We start from the raw sequence: 21,974 nt of genomic DNA, 5'->3' as shown, positions 1-21,974 counted from the left end.
GTGCTAATTTGTGTGGAGTTTGTATGTTCTCCCCATTTTTGCTTGGATTTCCTCTGGGTGCTCCAGTTTCCTCCTACGGTTCACAGACATACTGGTAGGTTTATTGGCTTGTTTTAAAATTATCCCTTCGATGGACTGGCATCCTGCCTTGCTCCCTCTGCTTGCTGGCATAGTGTCTAGCTTCCTTGCGACCCTGAATTGGATAAAGCAGTTAGTAAATGGATTGGTTAATGGAAGCTCATGTTGTAGGCAACCTTTAGAAACAACTCTGCCTCTTTAACTTTTAATGCTGTGTTAATCACATTTTGTCTTTCACAGAGAGAGAACTCCTCGGTTCTCGTATTTTTCCACAACCCTGTGAGAGATGCCAGCAATACTGGACAAGACCCACTGGATGGCTCTTACCTTGCAGCAGTTGGGGACATCATTGTTGTTACAGTCAGCTTCAGAGTCGGGGCATTTGGATTTCTCAGTGCAGGTAATGTAATGAAAGTCACAGTGTTCAACGTTCAAATGAAAAAGTTTTTCCTCTGCAAAATTTTTGTATTCTTCTAAAATCAAGGCTACTAGTTAAAAAGCAGCTGTTGTGCCTTAAATAATTTTAGATCTCCTGTTCTAGTTCATTGTTGTTGAATTAATATATATTGTTTTGCTTTAATTTGTGGTGGATAGATACTGTAGTTTTCACGTCTTTAAATACTGTTACTTTTGAAGTATTCCATCCCTGAGGGCACCTGAGTAAATCAGCAAGGGAAGAAACACATTCCATTCCCTCTGGTGGACAATGTTTTGTTAAGCACAGAGAAGGAGAGATTCTGAATAAGAACATTAAAGTCTGCCAGACAGGTTTAACAGACAACCTCTTTAGGCCTGGCTTGTAGAAATGTTAAAGCCTTTAACTTGAGCAAGGTTAATGATCCCCAAAGGGCAGACAGCAGAAGACACATCACCTTTAAAAGCTTGTTAATCTGGATTTCAATTGTAGATCTTTGAAAGCGCACTGGTGAAGGGCAAATAAATCTTTCTTTGGAGTTTCATGAACAGATTTTAACCTTATCTCAGAAAGTATGTTTCTGGTTCTTAGAAAAGCATGATGGGACATCGAAACCTGATTCCAGCAAAAGGCTTTTAGAAAACCTTTAACGTGGTTTGGAAAGGCATTATTGCAGATAATAAAGAAGCAAAGTGGCAGCTGATGTCTTCCCAATATTGTTGAAGATTTTAAAGTTTTAACATGAAGTACAAGGTATTGTCAAACCATAAAACAACATGAATAAACAAACATTGAGGAGAATATTTTTCACCTATGAAACACTGAATATTCTCTATAGTCACTTCAAAAATATCATGTTAACATTGGAATGTAGCTACATCAGACACTACCTGTACTATTAAACAGCCAGATTGTAAAATAGTGTCTTCAATAGCTGTTAATAGTCTGCTTTACAAGCAAATGCTATTAAATGTCTCCCATTTAGTCAGATCTGAATTTTTTTAATTCATTTTGAAAAATATGAACTGTGCTTAAAATCCTTCTTGTTTTTATTTGTCTTTCTATCATATTTCACAATGGAAATTCAGCTTCCACACTGAAATGACACTTGTTGACTAGAAATGCTATGCCTTGCAGTGGCCTGACAAGAGGATTGTTGTGCTACAACAATTATGTAACCTCAGGTGTAGTTAAGGTTGATAGATAAAGGATAAGAAATAATAGGCAGGTTAGATAGCTCATGCTATGCTCTATCCCGAAATTGTATGTCTTAGTTTGCATTCAAAATTCTTACCTGTCTTATCATCTCTGACTCATCTATCAGATCATCCCTGACAGACACAATATATTGATTTTTTAATGGTTTCATATACAGTAACTGTCGCAATATATACACTTCAACACTTTGCACATTGTATAGCATTTCAGATAAGATTGTACATGTTTCCCTGATCACTTTCCTTTAAACGTAAAAATTACGAATGGGGAGAGATCCAAGACAAAGGCTTTAGTGTAAAGTACTGTAGCTTTGGTTCTTGTCAAGAAGGCTGTGGACAGAATGTGTTGAGAACAGGTTAAAAATAAGAAAGTATGTTTGTCCACCCACATGGTTTTCACTTAACTGGTGTAAAACTGACATTAATAGTACCTGTTACATCCTGTCACGCTCTATGAAAAACAGTTGTGAGACAACGAAAGCAGGTAAGAAATGGTTGCGAAGTTACAAAATACTGTCAGAAATAATATGCTCAAATGATCCCTACAGCTCTTAGAAATCTTGCAGTAACTGCTGCTTGTCGAAGTTTAGTTGAGAAAGTTACAAGTGCCCGTGAACATGAACTCTTCTCTGAGGTAGCAGGTGTTAATAGGTTCATGTCATTATCCAGCATGTTAGAGAAAAGATGACAGCTCAGTTAATATGTGGTGGGGTGGTACAGCTCCTCGTTTAAAAATGCGTCACGATGGACAATGTGTTTTTGGATGAAAACAAAGGCTAAAAATTTAATTAAAAGAAGAGTGGGTGTCCTCTAAAATGTTTCATGTCATATTTCTTGGTATTACATCACACACTATACGTATGTAAATGTTTCCATTGTTAAATAAATTAAAAAGTTTCATCTTTTCAAAAGCGCTCTTGCAAATATTCAGTCAGCAAGTATATTTCTAAACTAGAAAGACAGAAAAGCAGTATTATTTCCTTTCCATCTCATGATGTCAGATGTTAAGTCACCCTTGTAGAGATGGTATTAAAGGTATTATTCTGAATCGGGACTGCACATATTCTTCAGTGAGTTTGTCCTCGTCTAAATTCAGAATCTTGCAGTGCTCAAGGTGCCATAATTCTTTGAGATTTCAAAGACTAGATTTTATTGAATGTCACATTCCAAGTAAATTCATATTATGACATTATTATTTTGATTAATTTTGTGATGTAGCAAATTTCCTAAAAGCATTCAAATCCTTTGGATTTCAAGGTAACACCTAGTTTTGTCTTCTCCTGGTATGTATGGCAGCCAGGATCTCCAGTTAAATAGCACAAACAATGAAATAACGTATTAATTATGAACAACATCATAATTTGTTGAATGTCCTTGTGAAACCCTAATGAGTTCACTCGTTCTGAAAATCTACACTTCAAGTTCCTCTGAAAGGGAAACAACTGGACAAGGGTACCCCACTCTAGCATGAACAGTACAAAGACAGCTGGATGGGTGACTGTCTTGATGAGTGGTTCAACCATTGTTTTAGGTTCAGAAGCTGCCCCTGGGAACTATGGTCTTCAGGATCAGGTGCTGGCTCTGAGGTGGATCCAAAGCAACATTGGGCACTTTGGTGGGGACCCTGGGAAGGTGACTCTGGGGGCTGAGCGGAGCAGTGCAGACATTGCAAGTTTGCTTCTTACTTCTACTGTCGCTCAAGGACTTTTCCACAGAGTGCTGCTTTTGGTAAGATACATACACCGCCTCTTGAATGCCAAAGTAAATCTTCCTAAAGTACTTTGACTTTAATACTCTTTTACAATACGGCTTGATTCCATTTGATTAATTGCCTGAACTTTGCAGACTAATGCTTTGACTTTTGCATGATGTCAACGTCGTTGAATGTGGGCTGACACATTTTTTCAATAAGTACTTATTAAGGCCATAACCTGCCGAAAGGTTTCTTAAGGTCCAAGGTAAGATTATGAAACATACTCTATGATGCACTGCTGATAGATCAACATACTGTAATACGTTGTAAAAACATTTATTCCCCTCACACTCTTTAAGTTGTTGCTATCAAATGGGATAATATGTGTCTGCTGTAATTGATGGATCGATCCCAAACAACTTCGTGCCAGAAAGGTACAATTTAATTCAGTCACCTAATTAAAAGCATGGAAATGTTAACGTTTTTATTTTAATTGAACCAAAATGCTTGTTTCATATCTGAAGATGTGTTGAAGCACCATAAGGTCTAGTTTGGGTGACAAGACTGAGAGCTATTATTCTGCTCTACTCAAGGTTATCTTTACCTCTCACCTTGTGTTGCTCTTCCTGTGAAACACTAGAAATGCTGTTTGCTTGATGTAAACCCTTAAAACAGTATTAGAGAACAGAGTAGTGTGATGTGACAGTAAAAAAGGACACATTTCTTTTTTAAAGTCTATTTTTAATTATTTTGGTTATTAGTGTGTATTAAATGCACAAACCACTGTTTCTGGATCTTACACATCATACTTCATTCTGGAAGGTGAAGAAATGACCAAGGCAGAGATAAAAAAAAATATATCACGCGGCTGGTGTTTTCCTGACCTGTTGAACAAAAGAAATTATCCATCTCCAGACATGACTACTGTATGACATCTCTGATGAAACAAATTATATTCTTTTCTGAAGGGTGATTATCTGTTCTGCATGTAGCAGAGTGATCATACAACAACAAAGAACATGATTCCATTATTGTCCACTATCAAGTTTTTCGTTTATGATAAGTGACGGATGCATATGAGAAAACATACTTCTTTTCAGACAGTATCACTGATATTCTTCATAAATTGGTTATTGCTTGTAATAAAGTAATTAATTATTGATCCAAAATACTGAGGTAGAATTAACAAATTGTGATATTAAATAAGCCTGCCTAAACATGGCTCTTTTGTTATTCCTTTTATGAACTTTTCTCTGTTCCCTTTTCCACATCCATTTAATTGCAACACTGCTCTCCACAGTGGTGAAATTATGACTTAAATTCTGACCACTGTAGTCTCATCTAGTCACGTACCCTTTTCTTTCACAGACATATTTCTTAAAGTGTTCCAACACTCCTAACTAATTTTCATTATCCAGCCTTGGAACTCAACAGAGCAATTAAACTATTCCAATGATAAGCACAGTAACTGAGGCTGGTACTCAGGCCCTAAACATGCTATAGACAACCTTACCCTCGGTATCATTATAACACTATGGCACATGCCTTCCATTCAATCTCCATTACTAACACATTGATATTTATTAAGGTATAATTGGTGATTTCTGCCTTGAATTTATAGTGGTTTGCTTTCAAATTTGTTCATTTTATAAAGAGCTCCAATAACTTGCTTGTTTGTAGAGACCTATTTTTAAATGTGGCAGCTTCCTATCATGGTGTGTGTGACGATTGACATTTTATAAAATATAAGTTAAATAAAAGCTAAGTTTCAGAATACATTTCCAGTTTTAGCTGATAATTTGTTTTTATCTTTATTGATTGGTTTCCTTTAAATATTACCACGACAAACATGTGATGTAGAAAGATAAAACAATGCAGATATTTTCTTTGAAATAACAGCGAACTAATGTTTCTGTTCTAATTATAGATTACAGGACAGACTACAGAGCAGAAAGTACTTCTATTTTATAAAAAAATAAAAAACAACCAGACAGGTATAACCCATTCTTGCAGTAACAGCACAAACACACTTTAAAGGGGAACTGCAGTCCAAATTTTTCAGACCGGTTATTAAATCTCAGTAACAAAATTTAATTTAAAATTTGACGGTATCACAAATTTTTAGAAATTCTGAATTAAGCAGAAGGTTGCGAACTTTGTGAAAGCACTGTATAGTCGCCATGTTGTTACAAACCCCAGGTCTCACCATGGGCGTGAGTGAGAGTTCATGTAAATTGTGATGTGAAATGGACCTTCCTGCTCACTAGTTACTGTAATGACTAATGTCATGCGATGTACAAGAGAATAAGTACAGGTTGTACAACAGACACTTCACCAATATACTGGTTTCCAAATATGAAGTTGAGAGCAATATTTCTATTGGATTAAAAGAGGTGTGTTCTTCTTTGCAATATACAGTAATAGGGCTGTTTCACCTCACCAGAAGTTTGGTTGCCTCTTTCTGAATCGCAGAATATGGTGCTGTGCACACCTGGACATTGTACTGTATATTTTGTAATATAAATTGGAGTTTTAATACTGTATGTTATTGTGTACCCATCAATGTTGGTTCTTTCTAACCCCCAAATATATAAATAGCGTTGCAGTTCTGCTTTAAAAGGATCACTGTCTTTATGAGACATATTACCATTGTTATATATGCTTTCTTAGTGTTTGGGAGAATGCTTTTGAGATAGAATAAGGAATTCAAAAAATTAGTTATAAAACTATATTTTCATATTTTATGTATCGTCACATTTACTGTACAATATTTGAAACTTATATAACGTGCACTTCATAGTTTGATCATTAAAAATGCATTTAACCAATGCGTAGATCTGTATTGTCACTTTTTCATACAAGTACTGTATATTTACATGGCTAATTAGAGAAGGCTATTAAAATAAAAAATGAATATTGTGGAATTTCATGATTTCTCTCATAAGTTACTAAAATAATAGTATAAAAGAAAATATATATAGAGAATATATACTGTAGTGCCCTCTGAATTTATACATAAATTAATAAAATAGGAACAATAAACTCTGATAGCATTAATAGAATTATACAGAGCAAAGTCATATTTGTTATACAAAATTTCCAGATAACTAAAGTCCAGAAAATACAAGAGTCACATTTATTCTCTTCAATGAAGTTAGTATTTTGTGAATCCTCCTCTGGCATAGATCGTACTGACTACATGCCTTCTGTAGTGTGGTATGAGATTATGGCATTTCAAAGGGGTGATTTATGAGCACTGCTTTTTGTAGAGTTTCTGAATCCTTCAGATGCTTATATTTTTTGTAAGTGCTGCTACATCTGCTACAACTGCTGCATCACAAAGTGTTATTTCGAATCACAAATTAGATTGAGGTCAGAGACTGAGGTGGGCAATTGAGAGCATTTATTTTATGTACAACTAACCATTCTTTTGTTGATTTTGTGTGTTTCGGTTCATTGTTATGCTGGAATGTCCATTTTCAGCCAAGTTTCAGCGTTCCTGCTATCTGGTCACCATGTCCTGCGACATGTTAAAGCTCATAATTTTGCCTGTTTTGACAAGGAACCTTAAACAGGAACCATTGAAGCCATACGCTCTCAAAATATTTCAGATTTCAGCATAGTCCCCCCACAATATTTCACAATAAGCATGTTTCCCCAACACAAACTTTTTCTTCTTGAACACAAAATGTAACGCTTTGATGAGCATGTCCAATAAGTTCAATTTTTATATCATCCAGCCATAAGATAGTTTGAATTGTCATTTAAATGATGTTTGGCCAGTCTGAGTCACCTCTTTTCGTAGTTTGCCCTCAGAAAAGCCTTCTTCCTTGTAGTCTTTGAGAAGCTCTATGACCTTAACCATTATGATGCACACTACTATTGGATATTTTTTATATGTACTGTACAGTTTTATCTTTTTATATCTCAGAGAAACAGGAAGAAATCTTCAGCAGTCTCACTATAGTTTTGGAAGCTTCCATTGTACTTCCAGAGCAGAATAATATTCTAGATTTGTTTGTGCTGAAGTTTATTGAAAGGAATAATTAGAGTGGTCAGTAAATGTTATCCTCTTGTTTTCTGGAACTCATTTATCTATGACAAATATGATTTTGTTCTGTGCAAACCTGTAATGAATTTAGTGTAACATCTAATCTGTAACTCATTCTACTATAAGCTGTTTTTTGTTCCTTATTTATTGGGGTTATGAATAAATCTGGGTACTATGTATTATATAAGATATTTTACTTTATTCAAGGAAGCTAAGAATGATATTTACAACAAAAAAAAATAAACTTTGTCATGAAACTTACAGGCAAAGATCAAAGAAGCTTAATATCGACATTCAAAGTATAATCGGTGCTATATTTGCTCTTCATAGTATTCATCTTCAATAGGGAAATCATTGTGCTCAGAATCAGGGACTGCATACACTGATTTGCTCTTCTTCTTACGGCTGTTTTTCTGTGAGGTTTTTCCTGTGCTTGAAAGGGACAGGTAAGAAGCAAGGCTGTTCCTAACTCCAAAGCTTATTAAAGAGTCTCTGTTTTCTCTGTGAGATGCAGCACTCTGGTCTATTAATTCTGACCTGTAAAAAAAAAAAGAATAATATTTTAGGAACATGTTTATCTTGTCTCTGCTCCTTTTAAACGGAATATGTTTGACAAAATTCAGTGAAGTAGAGAGGAAGTTTTTCTGTATAATTCATGAGTATTCTGCAGTGCAGTATACTTGTATGTTTGTATTCTGGAGTGCAGTGCCCATATGTCACTGCCCATATGTAGGTTTTATTAAGAAGTCACAGAGAAAAGCTATAAGGCCATGAAATTGGGTTTGAAAGTTCCTGTGACTATATTCATTTAAATGTTAATTGTGCATTTTAGTTATACAGTCATTTGTCATTGTCATTGCACATACTGTGTTTATGTGTTATTTTTATTAAATCAAAATGCCGCGTAGCTTTAACATGTACATTTAAATGTAACAAAACTTTCTAAAATAGGCAAAGATGTGATTTAATTCATGAGGTCATGTTCTTGGTGTCAGTTCTGTGAGGACTGAAAAAAAAGTTTGTGTCCGTTTTAAGTGATACCTGTAAGCCTCAACATTTTAAAGGAGAAATAAGAGAGATTTACAGGGAGAGTGAAGGCACCACTCTGAGCTTTGCTCTAGCAGAAGGGTGTGTGTGGAGGTGCAATTGGGTCTGTAGCAAGAATTTGAAGGTATTTGTTTCTTATAGTGCATCATACAACTGGTGTTCTCTGATTTCCTGTGTTTTCACCACACATCTTGAAGGTAAGTCAGGATTTTGCTGTCATTACTGAAACGATTATGCTACTGGGTTGTCATCTTTTGCATATTGATCCATTAACGTTAAGTCTAAAGGGATGATAACTGGTTCTCAGACAATAGCAACAAGACAGGCAGTTCAGTATATTAAAGAGCATTCAGTGAAACAGTAAAAGCAAGTTATTTCTCATTGCATTAGCATTTGTGATTACATCACCTTTCCACATTGTTCCAGTCAAAGTTGTTGCGTCGCATTACAACAGGGGGAGGCTGATTTGCGAGGTTGAGGTTGTTATTGCTGAATGTGAGGCACGGGCTGGTGAGGATACAGCAAAGGCCATCCGCCATTTCTGGAAAGAAAGTTGACCCATTGAATACTTTACAAAAAAAGCACTTGAAAGAGGCCACACTAGCACATCTGCTTTGCTTCCTGATCTGTTTTTGTGATAGTATTGTGGCAGTCAGGTGGTCACAGTATGGTATTTTGGGCTGTTTTTTCTTTGTATTTCTTGTTGCTTCATTTCCTTCCCATTCCGCATCTTAATTTTTATATACCATGTTGCTTTCTATTTTTTCTCGATTACACTGTTGCTTTGAACAGTGACTGATGATTCAGCCATGCTGTAAATAGGAATTGGAAAAACGTGTCTGAAAACTGAAAGCTTGTATACAGCCTGAGAGCAGATATATAACTTTCACAAGCATGCTTATGTGGCACACTGATGCAGTGGCTGGGGCACTGAGTTCAATTGCGGACATGCAGTGCTGTTGCATGGAGTTTGTATGTTCTCCTTGTGTTTATGTGGGTTTCCTTCAGAGTCTGTAGTTTCCTCCCACAGCCCAAAGACATATTTGTAGGTTAATTGGATTCTGGAACCTCGGTTACTAAAGGAAAAGGTTCAGAACAAATGTTAAGCCATATAATACCCAGACATCACTGGTTTCAGTCTGGGTTATTGCTATAATTATTAGAAAATATTCAAAAGCACAATAGACCACCACGAATATTTACGTCCTGTTTTTATCTATTTTTTTTAAGATTAACGCTTAATCAAGCCACTTAATTGTTATTTAAAAGCAGAATAAAAGAAGTAATGTCTTCATAATTAAATGTTGCACATATTTAGCAAATAAAAGCACAGAGAGCTCCGTGAAGATGAAAAATAAAACTGATCCTTCTGCTTGTGGTACTGTACATTAAGACTACAGAAGATATATTGTACATATATGCACAGTACACAATACTTATTTTAACATCCTCTGAGTTACAGGAAGTACATAATGCATGTTTAATTCTATTTCCTGTCATGAATTAAGTAAGAAAGATCATACTTTATTGTGAAACGAATGCTTAAAGAATCAGTAACTTATCTTATGCCCATATAATTATAGTTTATGCATCTTTGGTGAGCTGACGGTTTTTGATACTTAAGTATCCTCTTCCTGTGGTTTCATATTCGTCATTTCAAACATGATTTGTAGACAATTTAAATTAAGGTCTTTGTTGCATGATGTAAAATATGGTGATATCTGGTCATTACTGATATTTTAAATCTATTCAAGACAGAAAATGACATCTGTAAAGAAAAAGTTAAATTCAAATTGTTTAAATTTGAATATGAATTATAAAAATTGCTTTGTTAAAAAATAAAAAAATGAAAGAAGAGTTAGAAGAAAGAAATCAGAGTAGATAAAAGACCTTCCTACCTTCCTGTTAACTCAAGACATAAGAAGAAATTAAATTTGAAGCAAGTAACTTTTAAATATGAAGCTCAATGAACACATTGCTTTGTGAACAGTTTCAAGAAAATGTTTGTGAACACCCTAGATTGGTCTGTATTCTTTCTGCATTTTTTAATGAAAGTCTTAATAATAGATGATGATAAGCTTATGAAATGTACAGTATCACACAAAAACATAAGAGATATTTAGATTATCTCATTAACAAATTGATCCAACAGTAAATAAGGTGAATATGAATGTGAAATCCTTAGATTCAGTATCTGGGCCAATGACTTCAAGTCAGTGACATTTGAGGGTTTCTTGTATAAACAGTCTTGTGGTAAAATTTCAGTGGAGTTTAGGTCTGGACTCTGACTTGGCCAATTTGAAATAAAAAAAATCTTCATATGTCATTCGGTTGTAGATCTACTTGTATGTTCACAACCATTTTCTGGCTGCATGACACACTTTTGGCTCAGTTTCAGCTGACAAATGGAAGGCCTGACAGTTCCCTCCATTGCTGATTCACCACTGAATTCATGGTTCTGTCAATGTTGGCAAGCCATCCAGGTCTTGAGTCAGCAAAGCAGCCCCAACCCATGATACTCCCACCACCTTGCTTGACAGTTGCGATCAGCTTCTTCTGTCAGCGGTCGGTTGATGGCTTCTGGCAGTCTGGAAGAGCTTCTCTTGTTGAAGGCAGTATTTGTTTTTTGCCAGACAAAATGTTTCACTTTGTGACTAAAGAGTTCAACGTTTGACTCATCTATCCAGAGAACATTCCTCCAATAGGCCCGTGGGTTGTCCAGGTGCTCTTTGGCAAATTTGGGCTGGGCGATAATGTTCTTTTTGTAGAGAGCAACGGATCTGTCCCGGCTAATTCTGCCATGAAAACCATTCCAGCTCAGTCCTTTCCTGATATGTGAGACATGAACTGATACTAACAGCAGCGAGAGAGGCCTAACAGCCTCAGATGTTACTCTGGGGTTTTTCGTGGCTTCCTTTTCTGGGTTCCTCTTGGGGTGATCTCCTGGCAGGCGAACCAGTCCCAGGAACAGTCGACTAGGAAAATCTTGAATATTTTCCATGTGTAGACAATGACAATGGATGATGGATGACAGATGAGTTCCAAATGTTTAGAAATATTTTTGTAATCCTCCCAAGACTGATGAGATCCACTGAAATTTCTTTTTAACTTAATATGATGTTTCCACTATGCTGTATGGTGAACATCAAGCTTGCAAAGATTCTACTGATTATAGAGAACAGGGCTACTGAATCTCATTCCTTGTTTATTTTATTATTTAGCCAACTGATTCTAATTACCCCATTAATTGTACTAAGTAAACTAGAGATTAATTTATGAGTTCATATTCTCTGATTCTTATTCATTTTGTCTACTTCAGGCACCATGGCATCTCAGAAAATTATTCAATTTAAGAAATGACCGGTTTCAATTAAACAAGGGTACCGTGATGAGAAATCATTATTCCCATTATTGTCTGGGGGGGGTTCACAATTTTTCTTTTTGCACTGAATGCAAAAAGGTCAGCTTATTTTTGTTGTTGTTGTTGTTGTTGTTGTTGTTATTCTATTCTGGTCTCTTTCTGTTCATCCTGTTTTGTCACTTTGCTGACTTACTAACACTTGCAGTGTGATGAGCTGTCATTGGCCAATAACTTACCAGAGTAGTGGTTAACTAAGTCTTCTAGGCACTGGAAAGTGAGGCGAGGAGAGATGTAGTACCAGTTGTTGGGTAAGCGAAAGATCCGATAATGTTTTATAGTTCTGTGCCTTACTGATAAGGAGTAAACGCCTACAAAGCAAAAACAAAGAAAAGCGTTTTAAGCATTTTAATGCCACAGAGTAGCATGCATGTTCAAGCATCCACAGAGGCAATGTATCCACATTCATGTGAACTACTAAAAATAGTATTGCTATTTCCTCAATATAGCAGCCCTGGAATATATTTGTCCCATTAGCATCACATGGCTACAAATACTAGTTTTTTAGACGAATATATGCTAGAGATGTAAAAAGGTAATCAGATGTGTATATATACAGTATATTTCAGTTAGTAAATGCATGTGTTAGTACCTCTTTCAGTTTTGCTTTCTCTTATCATGAAAGACCCAACTCTGTTGCTGGGAAGCTGTAACAGTTCTTCTGCTTTGTGTCTTGCCACTCCCTCAAACAGCCACCTTTTAAATACAAATAATTTATGTATTAACATAATGCATCTTGTTAGTGGTCAAATCTAAGCCCTGGAGTTTTGCAGGTTCTAAGTTTTTGTTTTGCCAAAAAGGTTTGAATAATTGTACCATTACATTATCATTTTCCTCTTATCTGCTGAAAACACATAAGAAGTTTTTTTTTTATTAAATATTTGTGGGAGAATGAAGGTGCTTTTCTAAAGTAATCTGAAATGCTATGTCACTAGATATAAATTAGTTTATTGATTTGGAAAGGAAACACTTTTTGGGTTTAAATTAAACCAAGAATGTTGATGGACTCTAGTCTCACTGTTATTTTAACACAAGGCTCTAAGTATTATTTTAAAATTGTACGCTTACTTGAAAAACCTATTATCAAGTGGATTTACTTAAACAGAGGACTCACCCATGGTAAACTTTGGCTACATGGTTATTTGGAATGTAGTTTTCATTTCCTGTGACAACAGATCTTACTTTCCACCAACACCCTTCTCTAGGAAGAAAAAAGAGGAAAAAGTATATAATACAAACACAACCATCACTAAATAAAATTCTAGACATTTACTGTCTCCTTGACTTCGAGTTTTCATCTGCAATGTGCAATGCACTTCCTTTTGTAATTCGACACTGCATTCAGTAGTGTCATACTGTATATGTGAAGAGGAAGATTTGTTGAAATAATAATTAGGAACTACAGCAAAAGAGATAACCATCACAGAACATTCAAACAAATGATCCATAATTGTTAAATAAGCTGTAAAGAAGTAAAATTTATGCTTCATTGTAGCTTTGTGAGCTCTAGAATTAGCTGCATTTTTATATGTTTTATAAGCACACGGGCTACTTCAGTATATCAAAATCTTCCCCTATTAAACGACTAGTCATTGCTTTTCAGGTCTGACCAAGAAAGGGTGAAGTTTGCCTTTAAGTGATTATGTTTGATTGATTTGCTTTTACTTTTTCTTATACATAGTCTTAAATACACAAGCACGATAGTACAAAAAGTAGATAATTATTTAACAGAAAGGTTCCATTTTGAACTACATTTAATTTACACGGATTTTATTGTGTTTCAGATTTTTAATGTGTTAAAGTTAGTTTTAACAGGCAAAAAAACATATTAGAAATGGTTAAATATGTGTTCAATAGATAACAGGGTTAATTGAGCATTTAAACATTAGCACTCAGTAAATGAATGAATTTATTAGAATAAATGATCAAGTTTATTCTAATTGTCCAATGTGAGCACCTTAAGCACAAACAACAGAAAGGTGGAAAGACTTCATATCATATACTAAAATAAACTAATTACAGTAAGATGCTTCCTTAAAAATACTAACAAGTTTTATCGGAACGCGAAAATGCAAACAAAAGCTATGAAATTTATAAAGATGAAGTACAAATATAGTTCATTGTCAAATCAAAACAAAGTTTAGTAGATTAAGTGGAAGTCTAATGTTATAGTTGTGCTTTTGAAGTGACATTTAGTTTTGTCACTCTTTCCTATGGCTCCATTTTAAAAGCCATTTTCCGTAAGTTAGTCTTTGTTATGCTATCCGTGTATTTCTCCTAAATAGAGCGATTGTGTCTTTCGGATCAAGGAACCACATGTGTGCGTTCTGAGAATTTTTTTTTGTTTTTTCATTCTGTCAAACAGTGTATTAATTTTCCTTCTTAAGTGTAGCTTTTAAATGTCAGATGACATCATTAAAACAGTGCTAATGAGAAAACAGTCAAAATAACTCGTTAAAGATGGATTAAGTTACAACTGCTGCCTTTGCCTTCTAAGATGAAATTCCGATAACATGGCTTATGAAACAGCATGAAAAAAATACATCTTTCAAAGATAAAAGAGCAAGTGTTTGATAATCCTTTCAAACAAGATGCTCTGTACAGGTTTGTTAATGTAGTCTATATTAGCTGTGAGGCTTTAACAGAAAAGCCCATATGGTTGAATTTTTCTGATTTAGCAACACAAGTGGACTTCTTTCAAGAAACATGAGAGCCTTGAATCAACCAGACAAGCTACTGTAGATGGGTCAGATGAATTCTTCGCATTTGTAACCTTTCGTACTGTATGTTAGTATAAGAATACATGTGCACTGCGGATCAAAAGAGGCCAAAAACTGCCTGGAAATAACAAATACTGAAACAATAAAGAAATGTGTGTTTTTCTGACGGTTGGCGTTCAAATGAGCATCCCATTAGAAGTTTTTCTCACTTTACTCAGATACTCAGTAACTGCAAAATGTCAACCGCAGTTCTAAAGTGCACAGTTGTTCTTCTTTCCTTGAAGGAGAATCCCACTTTTTGTTGTGTTCATTTCATTTTTGAGATCGCAGCTCTAAAAGTTACAACAATACAGTATTCTTAGAACAAACGTTACGATGTGTCCATAAAAATCAGGATAATAGTACTGGAGAAGTGTATTTCATAGCAGATTGCTGGGCTGCTCAATTTCATAGGTGCTGCTCTGAGATATTTAACAAAATGGATGTCTTATCTACAATACTCGTAGCCTGACAGGTAATTCCTGAGAAGTTCCTTTTTGTGTCTTATTTATCTATAACAGCTGTGTAGTTTGGCTGGTATGAACATTTCCATTGCTGTCGAATAACAGAAATATTGCTGATGTTGATGTCCAGGGTCTTAATTTACAGCTTTCAGTTGTTTCAGGGAATCCATAAAATCAGTGATATGTTGTGGTAAAGGTTTTACAGATGAAAATTGGTAGAGTATCAGGTCTAATGAAGCAAGTTCATGTAAGTAGCCATGGTGTATGTACTGTAGATAGTTGTTCATTTCATGAACAGGACAAGCCACACAAAAATCACATACAGTCCATAGTGGTCTTGAAGACACCTCTTGGGGTGATTATGTTTTAAAAAAGGTGATTTTTAATCATGAACAAAGTCTTGAGTTCATGTTAATGGGAGTGGACTACTGGCTCCCATTCCTCTAGCTTCTCCACTTGACGAAGCTATGTATGAAATAAACCTCTGGATTAGGCCTCGGTCTGAGGTGGCGTTGTGTGTTTGCCTTGCTGTCACAGTTGTGAATGGTTCTGAATCACGAACAGTTCCAAATCGAAGAATGCGAAGTCACTTTAAGCGCAGACTCAGATACCTTTGGGTTAACTTCTGTGCAAATGCCCATGTTGACCTAAGACCTCACGACCAGGGATTGTGGATTTTAGTAGTTTGTGCTTCAGATGTGCTGTGCAAGAAACCCCTGCTATCTGCTTTATGTGCAGTATGTGCTGCAGAAATGCTGAATGAGGAAAGCCTGGAAACTTACTCAGACAGCACTTTCAGCTTCTCCCCTGTCCTGAAGATAGGTTCACTGATATCAGGAGAGGGATAATCGTGAAGCACAACAAGCATGTCATTGTCAGCAGCTGTGGAATATAAATCATAATAATGATAAGATTTTTATAAATCAGTCTTGAATAATATATGCAGTGGGATTATGTGAAACAGTATTTGACATAAAATGTCAAACATAAAATTAATATTTGAAGCCATCTTGCAGTGTAGTACAGTACCTCATTACCAATGGGGTACATACTGTAACATCCATTTATTTTAACAGATAACATCTTTCTTTTGATCTAAGGCATTCAAATTATAAAGGACATTTGTCCTTCTTGGAACCACAGTTACAGTATATACAGTACATTAATTGACTACATTATTTAGTTTGACAAAATAGTAGTTTTTCTTCATGCTCTTAGTGATTTATGGTTACTGTACCTAGAATTCAGGATTTAAAAATGTTTTGTGCCTAATACATTGGCCAATAGCTCATAATAGATAATAATAGCTAAATAATTAGGCAGATTATGTAGCTCTGTTATGAGCAAATGAATGGGTTAAGAATTTACAATTCTTAGCAAGAGAAAACAGTTTAGCCCTAAGTGACTATAACATTCCTGTTTTAGTTCATTTTGAAAATCCAATCCGACTGTTAGCAACGGAGAAAACAAATTCTGTTCTGCAGAGACTCACTGTAAATAGGAAAGTGTATTAATCTGCTTGGTTTTTAATATTTGTGAGGATCAATTAAATATATTGAATATCTTTTTTTTTTATATTTTAACAACCGTCTTGCCTGCTCATGAAAGCTCTCTGAAGCCCTGAACTCCACAGTGTCTCCGCTCATAAAATGTCTCTAAAGCCCATGGTAACAGTGTTCAGGTTAAGGCCTGTAGTCCAGTAGTCCCTGGTGCCATTCTGTGCAATTAACTGAGTGTGACCAACATTCCCTGCACAGGCTACACATGACAAGAGTGAGTGGTCTTGAATCAGCCCATATAGTGCTGTCCCACAAGGCACCAGGGAGTTTTCCCTTCAGTGCAAACCTAGCTTGTCAGCGCGTGTTACAGAGGAATGTGTGCAGCCGCTATGCTCTGGAAAAAAATCTGCACAGATATAACCTGTGGAAAATAAGTACTGTACATCTGATCATATGATAACCTTAGATCTAGATAGTTCTCATGCTTCCAGTTTGCAGCATCTGCAGTATACTATATACACCACGTTTTATACAGTGTATACTTTATTTATTTCTACATATACTGTATACATGGAGGCTAACCAGTGTTGCACTGTTGAAGCTTGAACAAACTCTTTTTATGAATGGAGCAGAACTACATTTGTCAGACATTCAGAGCATTAAGCGACTGACAGCAAAAACAAGAAAAACAGGCTTTGTCTCATTTCTAATCTGTATGCTTTTATACTTTGGTGTTCTGTTTTTACCAAGCAATGCAAATCAATAATTAACTTCAGATTACAGCTGCACCAAGAACATTTGACTTATCAATTAGAAGTTATTAAATGATAGTGTGAGGCTGTTCCATTTTCCCTTTAGCAGGAGTAATCAGCAGCTGCTCACTGAAGAATAACAGGTATTATGGTTATAAAATAAAATTATTAACTGCTAGGGATAAGGGTTCTGTTTGGTTATGTTGATACATCCAAGTACTGTAAATATTTTTTGAGCAGTATGCCTTAATCTCTGTCTAAAATTAAATGTCTCCATCTCCAAAAAAAAGTCTGCCTTTAAAGTTTGACACTACAGTGCATCTTTTAAAGAAGTATCTTTCTGTTTTTGTGGTTCACTATTAGAAATGTATGGGGTCACGATTTTTAAGTCCACTCTGTTCTCCAAATAACTGTTAAGAACTCATTAAAATTCTGAGAAAAATACAGTATATGAGAATAAAATTGCAGTTAGCTGCCTTGCTTTTTTAAAAATTACTAATTTTTAATTTAACTTCTACAGTAAATGTGTTCATTTTATTTTCCTATATATTTTTACATTTATTCTTATTTTTTCTCCTTTGCCAAGAATAATTTGAGTCTAATGTTTATTTTGTTTATTCACATTTATCTGCTGCTGATCAAACTAGGATTAAATACTGTACATTGCATATAACTGCAATTGAATAGCACACATTCTTACATGAGCAAGCACAAACGGATGTACTAGTATTTTCTTTTACCATTTTGTTTAAATTTTTGGTTATTGGCTTTTTAAAGAAAAGCAGAAGTAGAAATGGAAAAAGACAGTTGCTACAGAAATTATCAAGATCTTTTATCATGATCTACTTGTCATAAATAGCCTGTTGCAAAATTACTCTTCAAAACCTTTGTTTTTCCATTAACACATAGTTTCAGCATTAGCCTCTAAAGTATAAGCTTTTTTAATAGATTCAATGTTCTGACTACCAACAAAGCACTTTTGATTTTTATTGTCTTTCATACTGATTGATCGCTTTTCATTCTGTTTTTTACTGCAAGCCAAGAGGTGAATTCACACATAGAGTAGGTGCTCAAAATATGAATGTAGTCCTTTATTTTTATTGACTAGCAAGGCATAAATTCATGACACAAAGAGTCAATTAAGTTTTTGAAAGAGATGGCCTTTCTGAAGAGCTACAGTATGTATGATTTAAGTTGATTGTAAGACACAGAATGTGTCTTCTATTTATTTTCTTATAAAAGAGGGAAAAAACTTTTCTTAATGTATAGAATGTTAGTTATCTTTAAACAATCAAGTGTGTGTATATATATATTAAAGGTGAAAACAACAAATCAGTATTGAAATCAATAGCTTTTGTTGCAGTATATTTATACATTAACAGCTCTCACTTAACCCATACGGTTATTAAAGACTTCTCAGACTCATTAAATAAATTAAGACTGAAAATATTAAGTGAATATCTCACACTACTAAGCCCATTGAAACAGAAAGCAAACCGTACGAGGATGTACTTAAAATGAAATTGCAATGCAAATCATGACTGCTTACCTTTCAACACTTGATCTATGAAGGTTGTCCTATTTTCAATCTCAGTTTCAGTTGTCTGAGTCTTTATTGCATTTCCCATGTTGGATTAGTACGTCTTGGCATCAGATGCAAGTGGCCTGTTGCACAGAAGAAATATTTTATGATGTCCAGATTTTGAAAACCGTTTTGATTCTGAAGCATTGATTCTACAAAAAAGTACCCTCCAGACTGTAGCTGCAGCTGCCCTATTTTTGCAGTAGAATATTACTTTTGTCAGCCTTTTTTCTTGTCTCATTGAGCATTTTTTTTTCTAATTTCCTACTAGCAGCTCAAGTGTTATCAGGGTAGCATTATACAGAATGGGGAAGTTGGGGAGAGCTGTTGTTGACCAGAATTTTCCATTCCCTGAGTGATCAAAATAGGAAGTACAGAAAGTTAATATCAGCGGCCGTTTTGACATGCAAATAAGTCCAAATAAGATGTGGCAGCACAATTTCAAATTTAGCAAACAATATTTGGTAACAGTATTACCGAGTTACGTATACAGTAGTCTTGCATGTTGTTTAGGTATTGAAAAAAGCCTAAAAACCAAAACAAAAAATATATTTTTATTTGTGGTCGATATCATTCAACTTTTATATATTTAACATAATTTAAGTTAGTCTTTTTTTTTAGCGTAAAAGCTGAGTTCAGAGTGATAGATTGCTACTACTGTAGGTGTTGAGTTAACCAAAGAATGGTAATGAAAAAGGCAAATGAAAGAGTAGTTAAGATTCTTATACTGTATATATATTATAAGCTGTATTATTTAGAAGTCTTATTAATTTTCACACCTTTTGCTGTTTTAACATTTTACAGAATTTCTGTCTTATAAGACTCTTATTTAACAGAGAAAATAAACCAATATACTGTATACCCCTTGTGAAAACAGCTGAGGAATGAGACCAAGTGTCTTGATAAATAAATCTTGTGCTCTTTCAAACCTTCAATTCCTGTCACTCAAGCAAGCATCTTTTATATTCTGCCGATGTAATTGATGTTGTGCAATACAAATGTACTGCACTAGAACCATTCTCAAAAATGGAAGCCTGCACGTATTAATTAAGCATTTTATCAATGCTTCTAAGTCACCAGTTGCCATGTTCTGGTTAAGGAATTAATCTAGAGTGCATAGTGCATGCCACAGCCTTATTCCCTTTTTACAAGTTTTTCTTTTCATTCACTTGTCCTACATTTTTAATTTTCCTTAATTGTGTTTTATGAGTAATTTCCTAATGGTGTCTGGGGGACTTTTACAACAACATACTATTGAACTGTTCGTTAAGCTTTGAATCAGCAGTCCCAGACAGGGAAGTTTCTCCTTCAGAACAGTAAAAATCCCTTTTTCTGCAAAAGGTAAGAGAACAATTCTTATATTTTAGGGATAATGTCTGTGAACATGACATAAAAAACAGGAAATTGTATTAAAGGAATATATTCTGCATGCAAAAATGCTTACGATACAATAGGTGTTAAGTGTTTTTAATAGTAATTATCATCATTTCGTTGTTAATACATTATCCAATAATGCCAAAGACTGGAGAAATGATGAGGGATTCCCCAGATAAACAATAGTTTATTTGAAGAACTTTCAAATAAAATGTATAGACATCTCAGTTTTAGTTGAAATACAGGGAAGAAGGTGTTATACTTAATGTACGCTTAATTTTATTTTATTTGTCTTCTTGTTCAATTAAAATTGGAATTCTTTGCAAGCAATGTACTGTACATTAATTAAAACCCCTTCCAACCTGATCACTAGTGTTTTTTTTGTAAAAGCTCTTATAAATATCTAGATGGTGTGCATAACCTCTAGTACAATGTATGTTCTAATTTGCTATGGTTATAAAAAGGTGTTAAAAAGCTTCCTGAGCATCACTGCTGAAATGTAACCACACCGAATTTTTTGGTATCATCACTAGTAGGTTTTTGCATTTTTATCTTTAAGGGACGTAATGCTGTTCAAATGTGCAAATAAGCCCATTTGCCCTGAACATATTCAAAGCAGTGTTTTAATCAATGTTGAAATGCTCTGGCTTTTTGCAATTGTGTAAAAGAACCCAGGTTTCTTAATACATTGTCAGTACTGTAAGCAAAGAATTTGTGATTGTGAAATTATCTGTACCGATCAAATAAGAGAATTGTACTTAGTTTTTCAAACATTTTATTTTTTCATTATGAATAAAGGAATAAAAATTTTATTTTCAGTTTGCAACTTTTGCCATTCCTTTGCGTATTAAATAATTGTCTAGCAAATGTTTTGTCCATTAAACTGAAAATAAGCAATTGTTTTATTTTGTTAATGTATTTTTAAGATGTTAAACATATTTATTACTGCATTAATCTTGAACATGCTATTAACAAAGTTGTTAGTAAGTTCATTACCTATACAGCGTTATTAATGTTGCATTTTTAAAACTAGTAACACCTCTTGCAATTAAAAACAGATCATTGGTGTTTCTGAAAGTTTTTCATAAGACCGTATAATAAAATTATACCAAACAATAGTTTTTACTTAAATAGATTTTCATATGTACTGTACATTTTCTGCAACCAGTTACTGTACTTTGCAGTCATGGTCATGGTTCGTTTTAAAGAAGAGAGTTGTACAGTATTTAAGGAAGTGAAATGCTGTCTTTCACGAAGATTGGAAGAATTTCCATGTTGTCAGTAAAGGAAATAAAACAGCAGCTAAACATTATCATCATTAATAACATTAACTTTACACTGGGAAGACATGCAACATGAAAGCTTTTTCTAATGCAGTCACACATTAATAACAAAACTGACCCTGAAATGGAATAAAGAAGAAATCCTGTACCTTTAGAACGTACTCAGTCATGAATTCTTCCCCTTACATCAGGCCAAGTGAGAAGCAGGCTGATAATAATGTAGCATTTATATATTTTGAATTTCTTTGCATGTAGATACACCATCAGGTTCTGACTGGTGCACCTTCATGGCTAATGAAGGCTAGTGTTCCGGGTCTTGATGTTTTTAAGTTGGCGCAATGA

General features: G+C 34.7%; 2 protein-coding genes across 4 annotated transcripts in view; one reads left to right on the top strand and one right to left on the bottom strand.

The window, feature by feature from the left end:
• Nucleotides 1–21,974, top strand: part of tg (thyroglobulin) — a 108,127-nt gene that overhangs the window by 50,795 nt on the left and 35,358 nt on the right. The window contains exons 40-41 of the mRNA XM_088929504.1: nucleotides 323–478; nucleotides 3,242–3,438. Coding sequence (XP_088785630.1) covers nucleotides 323–478; nucleotides 3,242–3,438 — 353 coding nt within the window. The remainder of the gene's footprint in view (nucleotides 1–322; nucleotides 479–3,241; nucleotides 3,439–21,974) is intronic.
• On the bottom strand, nucleotides 4,152–21,935 carry LOC148822661 (src-like-adapter). Of its 3 annotated transcripts, XM_088928636.1 has the most exons (9): nucleotides 21,782–21,935; nucleotides 18,943–19,058; nucleotides 15,925–16,024; nucleotides 13,034–13,120; nucleotides 12,512–12,615; nucleotides 12,099–12,230; nucleotides 8,910–9,042; nucleotides 7,717–7,991; nucleotides 4,152–4,287 (listed from the first exon to the last, which is right to left on the bottom strand). In XM_088928636.1, exons 2-8 carry the CDS (start codon nucleotides 19,019–19,021, stop codon nucleotides 7,766–7,768), a joined length of 861 nt encoding a protein of 286 aa, XP_088784762.1. In that variant the 5' UTR covers nucleotides 19,022–19,058; nucleotides 21,782–21,935; the 3' UTR covers nucleotides 4,152–4,287; nucleotides 7,717–7,765. The 3 variants fall into 3 exon arrangements, with proteins under 3 accessions (XP_088784762.1, XP_088784761.1, XP_088784763.1); XM_088928635.1 differs by lacking the exon at nucleotides 4,152–4,287 and having other exon boundaries at nucleotides 6,118–7,991; XM_088928637.1 differs by lacking the exon at nucleotides 4,152–4,287 and having other exon boundaries at nucleotides 6,118–7,991; nucleotides 21,795–21,812.

Source organism: Atractosteus spatula, chromosome 12 (assembly GCF_055471065.1).
Source record: "Atractosteus spatula isolate fAtrSpa1 chromosome 12, fAtrSpa1.hap1, whole genome shotgun sequence".
Classification (NCBI taxonomy): Eukaryota; Metazoa; Chordata; class Actinopteri; order Semionotiformes; family Lepisosteidae; genus Atractosteus; species Atractosteus spatula.
Note: the sequence above shows the minus strand (reverse complement) of the source record. Positions and strands in the feature narration are given on the sequence as shown.

Coding starts and splice junctions, on each gene's coding strand:
- LOC148822661 (XM_088928636.1), bottom strand. CDS start 19,021: ATGGGAAATGCAATAAAGACTCAGACAACTGAAACTGAGATTGAAAAT. Junction 12,616..13,033: donor GTAGCCAAAGTTTACCATGG/GTGAGTCCTCTG, acceptor TGTATTTAAAAG/GTGGCTGTTTGAGGGAGTGG. Junction 12,231..12,511: donor AGAAAGCAAAACTGAAAGAG/GTACTAACACAT, acceptor TTTGCTTTGTAG/GCGTTTACTCCTTATCAGTA.